The 18,599-nt window shown below is 37.8% G+C and overlaps 1 protein-coding gene across 24 annotated transcripts in view; it reads left to right on the top strand.

Moving 5' to 3' along the window:
- The window catches only part of LOC105676039 (CUGBP Elav-like family member 2), a 339,661-nt gene that overhangs the window by 243,172 nt on the left and 77,890 nt on the right, over positions 1 to 18,599 (top strand). For all 24 annotated transcript variants that reach the window (XR_010890354.1, XR_010890353.1, XM_067355660.1 and 21 more), the window contains one exon: positions 4,583 to 4,665. Coding sequence is in view for 22 of the 24 variants with exons in the window: in XM_067355660.1 (XP_067211761.1) it covers positions 4,583 to 4,665 (83 nt within the window). In the remaining 2 variants the exon portion in view is untranslated. The remainder of the gene's footprint in view (positions 1 to 4,582; positions 4,666 to 18,599) is intronic.

Here is an 18,599-nt window from a genome sequence, read left to right as displayed (position 1 = left end):
TTTAAGAAACTAAAAATATAGCTTTAATAACTCAACAGTGAGAGTGTAAGGGCAGGCGGGGGTTGACGTTGGTACCTCGACGAATGAGGTCATTTGTAGACACGAGCATTACACAGCCCGGTCGGCGGGTGGCGAAAGGGATGCGTGGGGGGCAGTTTGCAGACGGTGATTTAAAGGTCTATCGAGCGATGATGCCTTAAGATTACTTACTCGCAGGAACATAATTTTCCGACCCCCGGCTGCGTCTTCATGCCGTAATTTACGGAAACGTGCTGGCAACATGTTAAGAATGTCGCTTCCCTTGCTATGCACGCGAGGAACTTTACCTTAATCGGAATGAGACAGTCTCGATTTGCGAATTTCAAAATCTTTAGATGAATGAGGAATTTATGTCCGTTTATTTTTATTATTATATTTCATTACTATTCAACTTATATAAAAGATGCATGCGAGAAATTAAAAGACTAAATTAATATTTGAAAAATATTACGCGTTTGATTCGCTTCTGTTTACTTGCTTCTGTGATTTTTTTAGAAAATTATTTTGCTCAATCAATGATTTTTGTACAATCAGAGCTCTCCTGCGCTTAATCTCGTGTTACACGGAGATCAAAATGTAATGTTATACGTAACTGTGCCTGAAGCAAACTCCTTTTTTGATTAGGCAAACTTAATACGTCGGTTCTAACATTCCGGTCCCTCCGCTATGTATCGAGTTGCACGATTCGCAATTATGCATTCATCGCGGTACCATGCGTTATTCAATGCGATATTGAATATCGCGTTACCAAACAAAACATTGCGGAATATCGGGATTTCCTCGAGTAATTGGAAGGCTTGTTACCGAAACTATTACCGCGATCACATTATAATTACACTCTCTGTGCTCAGCGCCGCATTACAGGTTTATCATAATTTCGTATACACAATGTAAATAGAAAATCTTTTAATTCAACCTAACCGTTATTAACTTGCATTATTAACCTGTCATTAACTTGGCGCTCGCGAAACCTTAATTATCCGTTATTTACTTAGCGCTCGGAGAGCACTTGAGTGTGTGTTGGTGTATTTGGAAAATCCAATCGCAGTCTTAACAACATTGCATTATGTGTTATAACAGTTCAAATAATGCACGTAATTCCATATATAATTTACTGTTCTCTCAGATTTCTGATCCGATAAATTTTCTTCACGGACCTTTTATTCTTATTTCTGCAGATTTTTTTATTTCATTGATTTTACAATCCAACATAAATTTACATTGCAGTATTTAGCACAATTTCGCGAATTTCTTTCAGTTTCCATTCGATACAAAGTTCCAGCATCTTTATTCCACTTTATAAATGAACTAACGATTCACTTGGGACGTTAGAGATACCGAAGAAGGACAGGGGTCGAGTGTATGGCGTTAGTCGAGATAGGGGCGGGGATCGTCGGCGATAGAACGGCGTATCGAACTTTTGGCAACTCGTAACTATCGACCGGTCGCAGCTTGGATGGCGTCCAGCCTCGACATCCGGGGGATACGGAAGATCCTTGATGAGGTCCCCGAGAGCCGACTTCACTCTTTACCCTCCGATCGTCTCTCCCGTATCGAACCTGTCACCGGCGGCGCGAACTCCACGACCATTCGTGTCTATCATAGAGTTTCTTGGTGGGAGCCGCATCGGGTATGATGACCCGGAGTGCGGAACTTTTCATTCGCTTACTGCCAGAAAGTGGCAACATGTTCCGATAACTTTTGTATCTTTCTTCCTCTTTTTTTTTTTTTTGCTCAGGCAGATTACAAAAATTCCGCAGCATTGGAGCGGAAACTCGTAAATTAGTCTGTCGATAAACGACGTAAACCATCGACTGTGAAATAAATTGACGTAATTCTGTAACATTAGCCTCGGTAGCCTATATGAAGTTAGCCCCCCATTTTTCGATTTTGAATATTTTTTTAGTTGTTCCAGGTTGTTCTACGTTTGTTCTATATTGTTCCAAAGTTATGAACAAAAAAATCGAAAAACATGACGGGAAAAGCAAAAAAACGATTTATTTTTGTGGCCACCCATTTTTTTTTAAATTCAAATTTTTTTGCTGTTCTGGATTGTTCTAATTGTTCTAAACATTGTTCTAAAATATTAATCCCCCTAAAAAAGAATTTAAAAAGATATAGCAAAAAATAGCATTAAGCGTCCAAATAGTATTTTTACATTTATCGCTATTATTATATTATGTTTTGACACCAAATTACATATTTAAGCTAAAAACGAATAGAACAACCCAGAACAACTCTCAGTTTCACCAGAACAAACATATAAAAGGCACTTTACTCTTGAAGGTAGAGAATTATTTTGTCTTTTTCGACCGATAATGTTACATCAGCGACACTAAAACCTAGAACAATGAGAAATAGACACAGAACAATCCGGAACAACTCTCAGTTTTGTCAGAACAAACGTTTAAAGAGCACTTTACTCTTGAAGGTAGAGAATTATTTTGTCTTTTTCGACCGATAATGTTACACCAGCGACACTAAAACCTGGAACAATGAGAAATAGACACAGAACAATCCGGAACAACTCTCAGTTTTGTCAGAACAAACGTTTAAAGAGCACTTTACTCTTGAAGGTAGAGAATTATTTTGTCTTTTTCGACCGATAATGTTACATCAGCGACACTAAAACCTAGAACAATGAGAAATAGACACAGAACAATCCGGAACAACTCTCAGTTTTGTCAGAACAAACGTTTAAAGAGCACTTTACTCTTAAAAGTAGAGAATTATTTTGTCTTTTTCGACCGATAATGTTACATTAGCGACACTAAAACCTAGAACAATGAGAAATAGACACAGAACAATCCGGAACAACTCTCAGTTTTGTCAAAACAAACGTATAAGGAGCACTTTACTCTTATATTTAAAAAAATAAAAAAATTCAAAAAAAACACTAATCGACACTAATCGCTGATGTAACATTATCGGTCGAAAAAGACAAAATAATTCTCTACCTTCAAGAGTAAAGTGCTCTTTAAACGTTTGTTCTGACAAAACTGAGAGTTGTTCCGGATTGTTCTGTGTCTATTTCTCATTGTTCCAGGTTTTAGTGTCGCTGGTGTAACATTATCGGTCGAAAAAGACAAAATAATTCTCTACCTTCAAGAGTAAAGTGCTCTTTAAACGTTTGTTCTGACAAAACTGAGAGTTGTTCCGGATTGTTCTGTGTCTATTTCTCATTGTTCCAGGTTTTAGTGTCGCTGGTGTAACATTATCGGTCGAAAAAGACAAAATAATTCTCTACTTTTAAGAGTAAAGTGCTCTTTAAACGTTTGTTCTGACAAAACTGAGAGTTGTTCCGGATTGTTCTGTGTCTATTTCTCATTGTTCTAGGTTTTAGTGTCGCTGATGTAACATTATCGGTCGAAAAAGACAAAATAATTCTCTACCTTCAAGAGTAAAGTGCTCTTTAAACGTTTGTTCTGACAAAACTGAGAGTTGTTCCGGATTGTTCTGTGTCTATTTCTCATTGTTCCAGGTTTTAGTGTCGCTGGTGTAACATTATCGGTCGAAAAAGACAAAATAATTCTCTACCTTCAAGAGTAAAGTGCTCTTTAAACGTTTGTTCTGACAAAACTGAGAGTTGTTCCGGATTGTTCTGTGTCTATTTCTCATTGTTCCAGGTTTTAGTGTCGCTGGTGTAACATTATCGGTCGAAAAAGACAAAATAATTCTCTACCTTCAAGAGTAAAGTGCTCTTTAAACGTTTGTTCTGACAAAACTGAGAGTTGTTCCGGATTGTTCTGTGTCTATTTCTCATTGTTCCAGGTTTTAGTGTCGCTGGTGTAACATTATCGGTCGAAAAAGACAAAATAATTCTCTACCTTCAAGAGTAAAGTGCTCTTTAAACGTTTGTTCTGACAAAACTGAGAGTTGTTCCGGATTGTTCTGTGTCTATTTCTCATTGTTCTAGGTTTTAGTGTCGCTGATGTAACATTATCGGTCGAAAAAGACAAAATAATTCTCTACCTTCAAGAGTAAAGTGCCTTTTATATGTTTGTTCTGGTGAAACTGAGAGTTGTTCTGGGTTGTTCTATTCGTTTTTAGCTTAAATATGTAATTTGGTGTCAAAACATAATATAATAATAGCGATAAATGTAAAAATACTATTTGGACGCTTAATGCTATTTTTTGCTATATCTTTTTAAATTCTTTTTTAGGGGGATTAATATTTTAGAACAATGTTTAGAACAATTAGAACAATCCAGAACAGCAAAAAAATTTGAATTTAAAAAAAAATGGGTGGCCACAAAAATAAATCGTTTTTTTGCTTTTCCCGTCATGTTTTTCGATTTTTTTGTTCATAACTTTGGAACAATATAGAACAAACGTAGAACAACCTGGAACAACTAAAAAAATATTCAAAATCGAAAAATGGGGGGCTAACTTCATATAGGCGCCTCGGTAACGGATTCGCAACAAGAATTATTTAATTGATGTGAAACATGCCAGTCTTGCGATCTTTTCAGCTAGCGATATAATCAATTGCTTCAATTCTCGTTAAATATCTAATTAACTGTTCATTAATTTTCTGTTCCAGGATGTTGCTTTGTCACCTTTTACACTAGAAAAGCGGCGTTGGCAGCGCAGAACGCTCTTCATAACGTCAAGACCTTTAGTGGGGTAAGTGAATCAGTTATAATCGATCTCAAAGTTAATTGCGTTAACTAATAATTACTGCGAAACATGTAGAGAAAAGTAGAATTGGCTAAAGAAAATGATTCTTTAGTATTAAACCTCGTGCAGTCGGTTCATCGCGAGCAGGCAAAGACTGAGTCGATTATCTCTAGACGTGAATGGAAGTATTAACATAGCTGTGATATTGTATAAATATTAGGAGTGATTATCCTTCGAACGGAACACATATTTAGTCACCTCTGGATCACAAATCACGATTGTTACTGTATGTGTCAGCGTTGTTGTTGATAGAAATGTTTGGATAGCTTTGGCATATGCGGAGTGCTGAATCAATCGGCAGACGCATCCGCTTAGCCGAATAATGAACGTTTACGTAGATAATTATCCGAGTGCCGATGATTGACCGAATAATGAATATTAATACAGTTGATCGTTCGAATAAATTATTCAAATCAACATGGCAGCTCGATGAATCTTTGAGTAATCATCGATACAAGCAAAATAACCTGTCGTAAACATCTATTTATTGCCGAAGCTGTGTCTTCCGCGCAAAACAACGCATTTTTTTATCGTGAAATACAAAATATATTGTTGATATTATGATGAACAATTGTTACTTTCTCTGGTTTTTATCGATTTTATGCGGACAATAAAAACAACTATTAGAATTGCAAAATTGATGAATAAGTACAAGCAACATCGCGTTAATCGCATTGAATCGATAATCATTATTGCCTTTATATGTTATATATAATTTGAGATATTAATGCAAACTATTAAAACTGTGAAATTTGTAAAGGTAGGTGAAAAATTTATACAGTATGCACGTCTATTGATTTCGTAAAATGAATGCCGGAATTTAACAAAGCAAAGTCGCGGATTAAAAATGGCGGTTATAACAGAAAGTATACACAGGAGAATCGTGGCGTATACAAATGAAGAGAATTAAACAATCTTTTCGTCGGCGCTAATTGATTTAATTGGAGCGGGGATTAGAGGAAATTTTAAATGACGCACTTTTGAGCGCGTCTCTCTTCCTCGCATTCTCTCTCTTTCGAATATCCGAGGCCGGGACTCCATTATGAAGCCCTCGATCCTCTTTTCGATTCGAGATAACGCCGTCCTCGCCCGCCTGGAAAAATATTCCGTCGGAAAAGCGGCTTTCCTTTCTTCAGGTTTGGCGTCCCGTCGATTACAGGCGGACGGGGAACGAAGATATCGTTGGAAGTGAGCCCGTACGATAATTACAGTTTCCCTGGAAACTTTCGATGCAATTACGAGACGTCATTACGAGCATTTAACCGAGCAGGCCCGGCGATTCCGTCCCTCCCCCTTCCCAGCCTCTACCCTTCATACGCGCGCGCTTATGCCTGAATTTACGAGAATAATTATTATCGATCGAAAGCGAAAGCGTGTGGAGCGTGCGACGATCTCTATAAAGCCGCGTGCGGACCGTCGACAATGCTTGATATGTTAAATGTGACTGAATCGTAATAAATTGCATTGATTAAATGTGATATTTTGTTATTTAAAATCTCTGAAAGCTTTCTTTAACGAAGAAATTTAATAACATGTAACAATTATTCCTTTAAATATCTTGTAAATTACGCAGTTTTCTCTAGAAGTCTTTCCATCCAATTCATTGGAAATTATAAGAATAATCTTTTCATTATTACTTGGATAATAGAATTTTAAATATTGCAAGTTTCAAATAATGTATCATATATTACGATAGCTATAATTCCATCATCTTTGATTTTTAATTGCTTAAATACTGTACAGTTAGAAATAATTACATTCTAGTATTTTATTACTTATTAACTTAATGCTTATAAATATAAGCCTTATATTTATGTGTAAAGATATTAAATTAATAGAATTCTTTTAATTACGGGAACATACGTGTCAAATGTATACTTGACACTTCTTCAGACATTCTACACACCGCTTTTTGCGCAGACATAGTATTAAATTTGTAAATGATTTCAAGTCATTTTTATTGCAAACTGTTTTGTCGAAAAAACAAAGTTTTGTTGACCTATCGAGCGAAGCGAAATAACAAGCTTTCCTTGTGTATCGTTCGGCGGCAGCATCATCTTGGCATTGCTTCAGGCATCTTTTCACACTTGAGCATTGCAGTAGTTGTAAATGTACAATAAACTGCACGACTGTTTAAATCACTAAAAAACCGGCAGTGTACTATTTCATACATATACATATTCTGTCATATCTGTCATATTGATATCTTTACAATACACAAATCATAAGCTTTTTCATTTTTTTTTTTTTTTTTTTGCGAGAAATCTAATTGCTTTGCATTATTTAAGTCTGTCATTTAAATATTTGCAATATGTTACAATTTAATTTTAACAATTAATAGTGAAATATTGATTCCAAGAAAAATACTTGTGTGAATAAATTAAACTACGAGTTTTTTTGTTTTACTTCGGAGAAATAACGGATGCAACGAATGAGCTTAACAAACTGCATAATGAAGATGCAATTTCAATTTATTGCTTTCCTGCACATGCGATTTACTGAAACTATACATCATTTGATGCATCACGCGAATAGGATTTCACTTTGGCACCGACCGAATTTCACAGTAGCATGATTCATCGCCGACATAACACGATTTATGGCGAAACAGTTATTTGGAGAAGATTGTCTAATTTTGTAACAATAAAGCAAAAAAAAGATACTTGTGTACAATGAGATACGATAGGAATAATCGGAAAATAATAATTCGCTTACTTCTGTTATTTGATAATTCTTATTCAGTTTACTCGATACCTTGTAGAATTACATCAAAATTTCCCTTACTTTTTATGGCCGAAAGTAAAAAGCGAAAAGCTCCACTCGACTTTCCTTTCAAAGAAGGTCGCGTGCCATGGAAGAGATCGAACCTGAGGCTCTTATACCGGCTGTTAATTAAGAGGGTTAAATAGTCGGAAGTCGAGCGGCTGCTCCTTGAAGAAGAGCGTGCGATGGGCAATGTTCGATGGAATGGAGTGATAGAAAAGAAGCCTAGAACGGGAGTTTTCTCTGACGCAGAGAAAGAGGGAATGCTGACAAGGAAGTGAAGCGTCCTCAAACGGCGCATAAAAAAAAGGGAAGAAAGCGCGCAGAGAAACAGAGAGAAAATGGGAGAAAGATGGAAAAGCGGAAGAAGGGAAAGGGTGAATTGCAGAACGACGTTTTCGCAATGAAAAGGGTTGACTGAGTATAAGTAGGTAGCTGAAAGGAGCAAGAGTCGAAAGGAGGGACGAGAAAGAGACGGCGGAGAACGAAGAGGGCGTTCAGAGGGGTTGCAAACTCCGAGTGGGGGAGTAAGGAGACGAAGAGAGAGAAGCTGGTGTGGGCGGGAAAAAGGAGGTAGAGGGCGAACAGAGGACGGCTTGTGCATTTGAAGGAGTTTAGCTTTTCTCGTATCAGATTTCGTTTCCACGAGTGGCGTCGAGTTGAGAGGTCTGTGTTGGCTCGGAGAAATGACTCGAGAGCCCGGAATCTTTCCTCTCTCTCTCTCTCTCCCACTCTTTCTCTAGCCGCTTCTCTTACCGCTGGCTCCTTTTGCCACCCTCCCGCAGCCTCCCCCAACCTCGCCGAGTGCACCAACGCATTTTAACGCTGCTCTTGCTTGCCCAACGGCAGATTTACTTCGCGTGAAAACCAGCGAAAGGAATTCCCTCATTTCGTACGCACGATTCGCACTGATCAATTTCCAATCTTGCGACAGTTTTAGAATTTTTAAATTATTCCGTAATACAGTATTCTTTGTCAGTAAGACGTATTGTTAAATGTACGCAGATTTAAAAAAAAAACTGGTATAATTTAGAAATATACTCCGACATAAACATCTATTTGAGCACAGTTATACAAACAAGAGAAAAATTAATAAAGTTGCATATATGTGTATGTATAGTTGCATACATCATTGCTAATATCATCGTTATATATGCTATTTGAGACAAAATTGCAGTATTTTATTATTTTTATTGACTTGAAGAATATTACAGATATATATTTTTTCATCAGTTTTCTTCCATTTGCAGAGGAATATTTTAATATTAAAATTCGTTAAATTCATCAATTATTGGGAAAGACAGCTACCAATTACTGTTGAACGATGTTTTGCAAGTAGAATATCATATTGTATTGTACCGTATATAATTGAAGCGCATGTATTTAAAACAATTTTGAAAAATTTATTTTATCATGCAATATAAAAATTCCAATTAAAATTCATCTTTTCAATGTAGAATCAGCCGCATTTCGGTATCGTTAAAATTCATTAGAAAAATGTTGCGCACGACTTTTGTTATCGGCGAGGGTTTCGTGCGTGTAAATTGACGCCGGGCAGAAAAAAAGATATTTACGTCTATAATCGAAATAGCGGAGTATCCCGCGGCGATTTTGCGGCAAGGAAGGGGAGGAGCGCGCCTGGCTCGCAGCCGCGAAATTGGCGGAAAACCGTGGCGAATTTACAAGCGTGCATACCGCGCTCGCAACAATGCGTAATATTATTAAAGCGCGGCGGGACGAGAGATATTGGAGCGTTAGTAGGCGAGGTACAAATGGAAAATGAAACCATTATACGGCGAACGCTTTGGCGCGATCGATGGATGCGCGGAAATAGCGTTACAGAAAATCCCTCGTAATCGAAGACGCGTCAACCATTCTTTCGGAAAATATATGTAAGACTATATAATGCGAATACAGCTAAGAACTGAGGAAATATAACATGTCAAGAAAGGTTTTTTTACAATATTTCAATTATGTTTTGATGGAAAATAGATAATTATCCCGTCGAAGAAAATATGGACATAAATATAATTATCAATGAAATGTGAAAATATTCCACAATGAGGGATCAATAAATTGAAAAATTGCTATAAAAATATCACAAGCGTTAAATTTCTTTAATATGATGTCTTAATGCAAAAATGTTGAACATATTAACGTGTAAACTAAAATCACGAAAAATTAATTTCTGATAAAGTATTAAATATTTCATCGCAAATTAATAATTTCATTAATTTACGTATATTGGAAAATGATGTTTTCATCTCGTACGGAACTTTCTAAATAAAAAATATGTATGAATAAAAGATGGATTTGTATAGCTAGCGAGTTATCGAAATTAGGGTGGAAAAATGAAAAGGACATTCTGGTCGATGAAGAGGCGGGGACGAAAGTAATCTTCCTTCTTTACTCGACGCCGTCCAGTCTCGTGTCTACGGAGAATTCTAAAATATTCAGGACAACCCTGAAGTCAGTTGACCGGACAGTAACGATCAATATCGATAGAATGTCTACTGAATGTCTGCTGAAACTCGAAATGCATCGACTATTGAGCTTGAAAGAGGAATGACCGAGAGAGGGACGAGGAGGAAGCGCGACAGGGAAATTCGATAAACCGCTATGACACACTCGATAATTCACGTTAATAATACGGTCTATCCGCTCGATCGCACATATGCAGATATATGCATGATGCGTGCACAGCTGTATTGTCGCGATAACACGATGAGTCACGCCGTAACACTTTCCGCGGAATAACGATAATCGATGCAGCCTTTGCGTGAACATCGCGGTGACTTCGCTTATTTCGCAATACTTGCCACTCAATGAGACAATCTTCGAATACTGATATTGTACACTGTATATTATATATTTCGCATGAGCGACCAGTTAAACTGAGTGGTTTTATTCTTGATATATCGAACGATGGAAAAGAAACGACAGCGAGAAAAAATATCGGTGAAGAACCACCCGCGGTGCTTTTCTTAAAATCTTCTTTGAGATTTCGCTCTGTCGCGTATTTTTTTCAATGTGTAGTTAAAAATAAACGAATAATCCTATCGTTTATCACATTACGCAGTAATCCGATTTTAGAGATAAAACAATTAATTAATTATCAAGTTATACCGCGCGACATATCGCATATCATGTGATACAATATAGTTTTATTTTTTTTATCTTTATATCAGCCAACAAAGACGGTCGATATTTTTAAAGTCTATTATGCATTATTAATGAATATGGAACAGAAATTATTATGCAATTATTACACAAATTATTATACTTGCGTTAACAAATGGCGATAATTTAATTTTCAATTTTTGATTTATTTTTGGCACATGAATTTCATCGTGCCGGACACGTGATTTAATGCAACGCGACTATCGGACTATTAAATCGAATGTTTATTGTATACAATCGATATATTTCAATCGAAATATCATGACTACATCGCCGGTGGTACAAGTAAGATAATCCTTAAGAATTGGCGAATGCCCAGCGGGTGGCCAAAAATAAATCGTTGATCGTAAAGCAACAAAGACGTAGACCAACCTGTTCCTCTTTCTATTTGTTTTACCGTTTGGTGCCTTAAAGATGAAGGGGAAAAACAAGAAAGACGACAGATGAACGAAAAAGGCTTGACCCATATTTCCGTCTTAAATAACATCAACGGTTGTCAGTTTCTCAATCGGTGCATCCATCATAGGTATATTTCTATGCCAAGAAATCGATTCCTGCTCTCACGACTAACCGCATTTCCCAGAAAACATACACCAAAAAACATGTGAATATTCAAGCGAATTTTGCTTTAACTGAATATTGAGTTCGGGCTTAATTAAAAACATGTTTTGCGTGGAAAATCAAAAAGTTGTGATGAATTGCAAACTTCCATCAGTTGTCACTAAGGAAAATAAATTGCAGAATTGTTGCGATTTGCAGAATCTGCAGCTGAAAGAAAGTGCGATAATTCACAAAAAAAAAAAAAAGCGACCTTGTTTTTGCCGTCAAACGAGGACACATCACGTCGTGGTGTTTTACATAAGTTTAATTAAAAAACAAAATTAGAAATATTGCCATATTTTCCACATTAATTCGGAATAGTAATCATCCGATCGTGTTATTTGATACTCCCGAGCGCGACGTGAAAATTGAATGGCAAAATGTATTAAGCGTCAAAACGGAGATACGTGAAATGCGTAGACGTGAGGCGAGAAAGTCGTAAGTCAAAAATAATTACCTTCTCAGCTCCACCTCCTGCTATCTCTCCATCGCGTTCAGTCGCGCGTTGCGAAGAAAGCACGAGAATTATGGCGGACCGAACGCGTATAATTTGTCGCCAATTAAACAGTTTATCTCGCACTTTCCTTCTCGTTCATGCCTCTCCCTCCCCCCCCCCTTCCCCGCGTCCTCCCGCGACCCCGAACGCGATTGTTGGCACAGAAAAACGGAGTCATCGACCGTCTGGTGCGGGCGCGAAGAACCGGAAGCGCTTCCACTCCGTAGATGCGAACGTCGTAATCGCATAACGACATCGTATGATTCTCCGGGGCGCTAACGAACACCCTCCTCTATACCCGCCCTCGACCTGCCATTACCCTGTGCACGCTGCAGTAACAAAAAATAATGAACGTCATTATCGGTCCGAGATAATGGCCGCGAATGAAGAGGAGAAAGGGGAGAAGGAGAAGCGAAACGACGATCGGCGGATGGATGTGAGGAAAAAAGAAAGCGCCGATCGACGAAAACGCCCGTGCCGACGACAATCGCGCTGTTCGTAGAATCGCTTCGATTTTTTGCCGCACTACATTTGTCACGAAATTCTCGATTAACATTGGACAAAGGAAAGCGGATTATCTATTAGTAGACAAATCCCGCTTTATCTGTTAAACGCTATAGATATAGCGTGTCTAAGCGAAAATTAAAAAGTATATAAAACTGTTTTGCTATTCAATACCTGTACATACGTGCACGTGTATCTTGCAATATGTACAGCAATTTAAGCTTTATGAAACAATTTCGCAGAAATACGAGCAAATCGAATTTTTATCGAAAGTTTTAAAACGATATCTAAATCAATGTTGTATCTTAATCCGGTGCGAAAATAATCCCTGGATTTCCTCTTGGGAGTGTCTGTTACGAAACGGTAGAATACATACATTACAAGGGAACAATCTGTTTTCCGATAACAAGTTTCGTTTTATCAAATAACTTGCATCTCAACACTATACTCGATGCTTGCGTCAAGAGAAACGGAAAAAATTATACGTTTAAGAGTTGATTGTCGCTATTTATCACGAAAAACCGGCAGCGACTTGCTCGACGTTCCAGCGGAAATGCAAGACGTCACAGTGCAAAGTTTCGCGGGTTGGCCGGCAAACGTGTCTAACGAGTGGAAAAAAAAGAAAACACGAAAAGCAACGGAAGAAGAAACGTGGAAGAATTCGATTTGCGTCGTGGCGTTGCGCGGGCAGCAACAGCGGGCTCGATTATCGTCGCGAAAACGTCGCGCGGCCGCGCGCGTGCGGCCGCGGACTAAATTGCGTCCCATTTCTCAGCAACTTTTTCAATTTGTCGCGACTCGGGCAACTAATTACCGGCCAAAATGACTTTTGCCTTACCGCGGACGGTAGCTTTAGCGTCCACGATGATGAGAACGACGGCGCTGGTGGCAACAGCGTCGCGGCACGCCGAAACAACCGATTTTTCGAATACCCGATCGTCTATCGCGTCGATGTGACATATTGCGTGACGCAATCACGTGCGAGTGGCATGTTTGATACGAAATTGATGATGGAAAAAGAAGGGAAGGTAGAGAAAGAAAACCCGCGAAGCGACAGTTTGATTAGTCTACTCAGACTTGGCGAGGCCGCGAGTGAATTGGGAACGGGAGATTTTAACTGGACTGGCAACTGATAACGCTCGCAGGTGCCGTTACTGTTATCACTGGAATCGTTAAATGCGTGGTATTGACGTAGCCGCTTTTTGGAGATTAACCTTCTGCGGTATCGATTTGTTCAGAGCCTTCGCCCTCGTGGGGAAGCCTTCGTTGATTGCTTGTTACGTTGTGAAAATTGAAAAGAAAAGAGTATCAGAAATATTGTCTAAAAATTAAAATAAATATTAAAATAAGACTAAGTAATTTTTATACACAGTGGTTTACTTGTTAACAAAAGCTACATTGCAAGAAATCAAGATGTAACTAAAATTTTTTTATTCAGAATAAGTTGTCATAATATCTAATGGTCTTTCCCGGGTATTTCGCAGTTTTTTTTTTTTTTTTTTTTTTTTTTTTTAACAATGACTGTATCACTAGACGTTATGAGAAATTGAAATACGAAAGAAGAAGAATACGATCTTCTGTAGCAAAATATCTCAGAAACTCGAAAAAATGGTATTGTGTACAAGGCATTAACTCGAAGCTCTCGATATCGATGCCGAAAGTTGACACTTTTATCCGACCGGTCGTCCGTTCTGATATCGCCATTGATAAATCGTAAGGAGCAAAAATTCCGTCCCATTTCCTCGAAATGATTTTTCATCGTGAGAGATTTGTTGCGCCTGGCACAAGATAAACGTCCGTTCTGTCGCGTCGCGTCTCCACGCCAAGCTGGACCGCGAGATTTCTTTGCGCAAATAGAAAGGAGAGAACTGGCACTCCCGCTAGGCTTTACGTCGTGTAATCTCGGGCCGAGTGACACGACGAGTGCCGGATAAATTTGCTGAAAAGAAATTGGGGAAAGAAAGGAGCTCGTAAGAAGGGAGAAGTACACACGTGTCTCCGCATATGAGAATGAACTGGAAACGCGGATGAACTTGAGGCATTTCTGAGGAAAAAGAAATGAAGGGAAATATATATATATATATCCCCTTATAAATCTTTTCTATTAGAATGATTTCTTTGAAATTGCAAAGATATATTAAAATACAAATGCAAAATTGTAAGAGTCGAAGAAAATGCAATTTAAGAAGATTTAATTTAATTTCCAGAAAATCGTTCGAAAATAGATTTGCTTAATAACCGGCTTTGCATTTATTTGAAAAGGTTGATCAGTAGCAGTGATGTCGAAGAAATTTTTAAATGAATTTAAATGCTTTGAAAATTTCATTGCTACGTTATTATTACAATTGGCACTAGAATTAGCATACACTTTTTCTGAAATTAAAATGGAAACTGTATTCTGTACGCGAAGTCAAATCCCAGCCCAATTATGGAACTCGACAATTATTTGGACCGATTGTAGTATAATCCGGCGCGATTACTGAATATTACTGAACACTTTAGATAATTGCATTAGTAATTTATGACCTATGTAGCAATATATATACATATATGTATATATATATGTATACGCAGTAACAATAATCGATTATTTTATTTCGTTATTCGTTCGTTAATGAGTGAAGCGTACTTTACCGACAATTGTTGTTTTTACAGCGCGTTTTCATTTTCCTCGGAAATGGCGGCAACAGCACTCCGCTTCCTTTGTCAGTCGTAGAATTGAATGTAATTTCATAGAAGACACTCTGTTCTTCCTCCTCGATCGATCTCTTGGTTCGCAACTAGGTCAGCACTTTCCTATAGTGTTCGTGTTACATGTGTGTGGCAATACGATACAGGTGGAAACACGCTAATTCAATTATATATCTGCAGTAAAACCAATAATTTAATTGTAATTGATAATTTACAATCAAATTCTACGAACAAACATTTGTCAAATGTAAAGAGTGAAGCGTACTTCACTTGTTGTAGAATTGTTTTGGTTACTTTTTTAATAAAGTTGTGCTTAATTTTTCATGATTTAAAAATTATAAGAGGATTTAATAATTATCGAATTATTTAATATTAAAACGGAGGCATGCCGAGACGAATGTCCCAAAAATACGTAAAACAAAATTTTCCCAAGTGATTTTTGACGATATTGGCTAGCATTTAAATTAAAACTTAATTATCAATTACTTGAAATATTAAACTTGGGAAAAGATGGAAACTTCCTTGTCAGTTCATCGAACTATTTACATTTCATACATGTAAGAATACTCTTGAACTAAACGTTATCAATGAATTAAGAAATTAATCATAGCCAGACATTTATATTTGCTATTTTAAGTGAAATTTCGCAAACGGAAATCCACAATGACCGCATAATCCTTGTAATCCGAGGCAAATCGAAAGCAGAGAACGTCCGTACGGAAGTATACTGCAACTCTATGATGACAAATGAAACGCTTAAGTCGAATGCAAATGGAAATATACGGGGGATGAAATCGCTTTAGGAGAGGAATTACTTCTGCGTTTATTCGGCGGTTGGAGGGAGGGGGAGGAAGTGGGATGATAGAAAGATGAGGAGTATCTGCTAGTACAATTTGCGCAAAAATTTGATTTCGAAACAATTAGTCATACGACGATCCCGCAAATAATCGATTTGTTTCGCGACGAGCACACGATCGCAATGTACAATATATATATGTGCGCATATATGCGTGCCAACTTACTCGTTGTTACCTCAATCCAATTCCCGGGAGATGATATTATAACATAGCATATTACCCAGTCGAGTCGTCGAATATTCCCGCCGACCACGAAGACCGATTCTGCTCGGAGTGATACGAAATAAAGAAATAGTGATCTCCCGTGACACGGTGAGACAAATCTCTCTTCCTACCTGCCAGTCGCCTGCGGACTACCTCCGCCTCCGATAGGAAACTTTCAATTTCCGGATATATCGCTTCTGGACAGCACATCGAGTACGTGATACAACAATGTCGGCTTTATTGAACTCTCTTTCTTAGGCCTGCAGGCAATTGATTTTTTTTCTTAAATCACTCAATCTTTCATAACGTTTCGACTTCCACATTAATGCACAGCAGTCGTAAGGTCATGTTTATTATACATATATTGTTCTTTATTATCTTAAATTTATTTAGTTGTAATATGATTCTCCGTAAAAGTTATTAGCGCGTAATTGGATTACAGATGGGAAAATAATATAGATTACTGTAAGATAAATAAAGACAGCATGATATCTATATAGTATCTCTGATGTGTTATGTGCCAGGTATTATATTGCATACACGGGAATGCATGATGTGTGATATGGTGCGCGTCAAATCGATGAAATGTACATTCAATAAAACGTCCGTTTGATAAAATGTTCAGTCGACAAATATCCATCCGGCAAAAATTTTCAACAAAACGTCCGCTAAGAAGAGCATTTTCAATGAAATATCTTGTAATGTTGTGACATTATCGTTCTATAAGCAGCAACATTATACGGATCATATTTACTTGCTATTTATATTATCCGACTTTATCTATATCTATATCTAATCGGTTTATTCGCGATGGGAAACTGTTGCATGCTCGGCTTAAAAATGATAAGGATTATGATAAATAAATTCTCAAATTTAAAATGACTGATAAAATTAAATTTTGATTATTTATTTATGAAATATAAAGAATTTTTACCTTTTTTTTACAATATCACTGCTCTATAAGTAATTTGATGGTGGACTATTTTTTTTAAATTTGTCTATGTATAATGAAGTCATAATTAATAACGAAACGCAATATTACAAATTAGCTTCATTTGATCGAGCTTACACGAACGTTTAATACGCGCATAATAATTCAGAGACATTTGCGTTTGCAATAAAATTTGCGTTTAGATCCGGTGATATTATGTCCGCATCGTATGAACAGAACCGAATTATCGAACCAATTTTGACAATTTCTGATTCGTTAAAAAGTACTATAAAATAAAATCCATCTATCTTTTAACACCACAAATCTCCCTTTACAACGTGATCTTCGACAACTTCCCTTATCCCATTTGCGGCTTCATTGCGCTTTCCGTATCTCGTCAGACAGTCGAAATTCTCCGACCACGAAGAGTGAAAAAAAAGGATAGATAGGAAAGCTGCGACACATCGCACATGTCGTCGTAAAGATATTTTGTGGACAGTGAAAAAGCGCGCGTTTAGAAGATCGGGATGGCGAAAGAAAGGCGCGAGGGGTTGATCCGCCAGAATGGGACATCAGAGGGATGACCCGATGGCGCTCGGGGACATACAGGCAGAGGGCGTGTTGCCAACTGCAGTTTCGCAGCGGCGTTCTTCAAATCGATTCCCATTTCCCTGAGAAATGCGGCACGCCGACGGAAACGCCCGCCCATGCCGGATAGAAACGCGAAATGGAAATTGATAGCGCGAGCGCGGAACGAACTCGCGTTCGCTTCTCGCAAAAGTCATCGCGGGGGTAATCAATTGCAATTGTATTCGGCGAGGGAAAGACCGCGAAATCGTGAGCTTCTTGAATTTTTCTGCAATAGTCGCAGGAGTGAAGCGAGTATACAACATACGATAGCGTGTTTCAAACTTGAATTCATAATATCATATACATACACCTATATGCTAGCGCAGAAAGGAAGAGATGAGAGAAAGAAAAATAAAAATAATAGTGACACGAATAAAGGAAAAATATATACGCACAAAGATGGATATAGAATGAGCAAACAAACTGTAAATAACAAACGTCAAATCGACTTTTTGACGTGCCATTTTATGAGCGAGAAAATATTTGTGCTTGATGAATTTTGAGAGAAAGGAAGGAAGCCGGCGTTTTGTTTAACCGTTCTCGCCGATACGTCGCTCCGCCAGATGTCTAGATCTCTGATGAAAACCGATCGATCGTACAATGTCGGAATAAATCTGTAGCAAGTAAACAGATGTCAGTCTCACATACACACATTCACGCACGCATAAATGATCGCGCGTCACTCGTGCGCAACGCGTACGCACACCCACATGTATCAATCACCGCCTAGTTTACCGAATGCCGGCTTCCCAAGTAATTTAATCACTTTTAGTGCCCCATTGGTATTTCGGAAAATCCAGGCAATTGACTGCCACGAATCCCGCGCGCCAATTGTTGGACGTTAAATTATGGCTCATAATCATTGGCGCGGAAAAGTTGGTATTCTCGCCAAAAATTGGAAAATTTTTCTTCTTTTCATTCTGCTCGAAACAGCAATCGTGTTAGAATTATATTCGTAGCCAAAAATCATGATTTATCTGATATATTGTTTAATTATGTCATTGTTTTCTTCTTGAGAGCGATA

This window comes from Linepithema humile, chromosome 5 (assembly GCF_040581485.1).
Source record: "Linepithema humile isolate Giens D197 chromosome 5, Lhum_UNIL_v1.0, whole genome shotgun sequence".
Taxonomy (NCBI): Eukaryota; Metazoa; Arthropoda; class Insecta; order Hymenoptera; family Formicidae; genus Linepithema; species Linepithema humile.
This window is presented reverse-complemented; position numbering and strand designations above follow the sequence as displayed.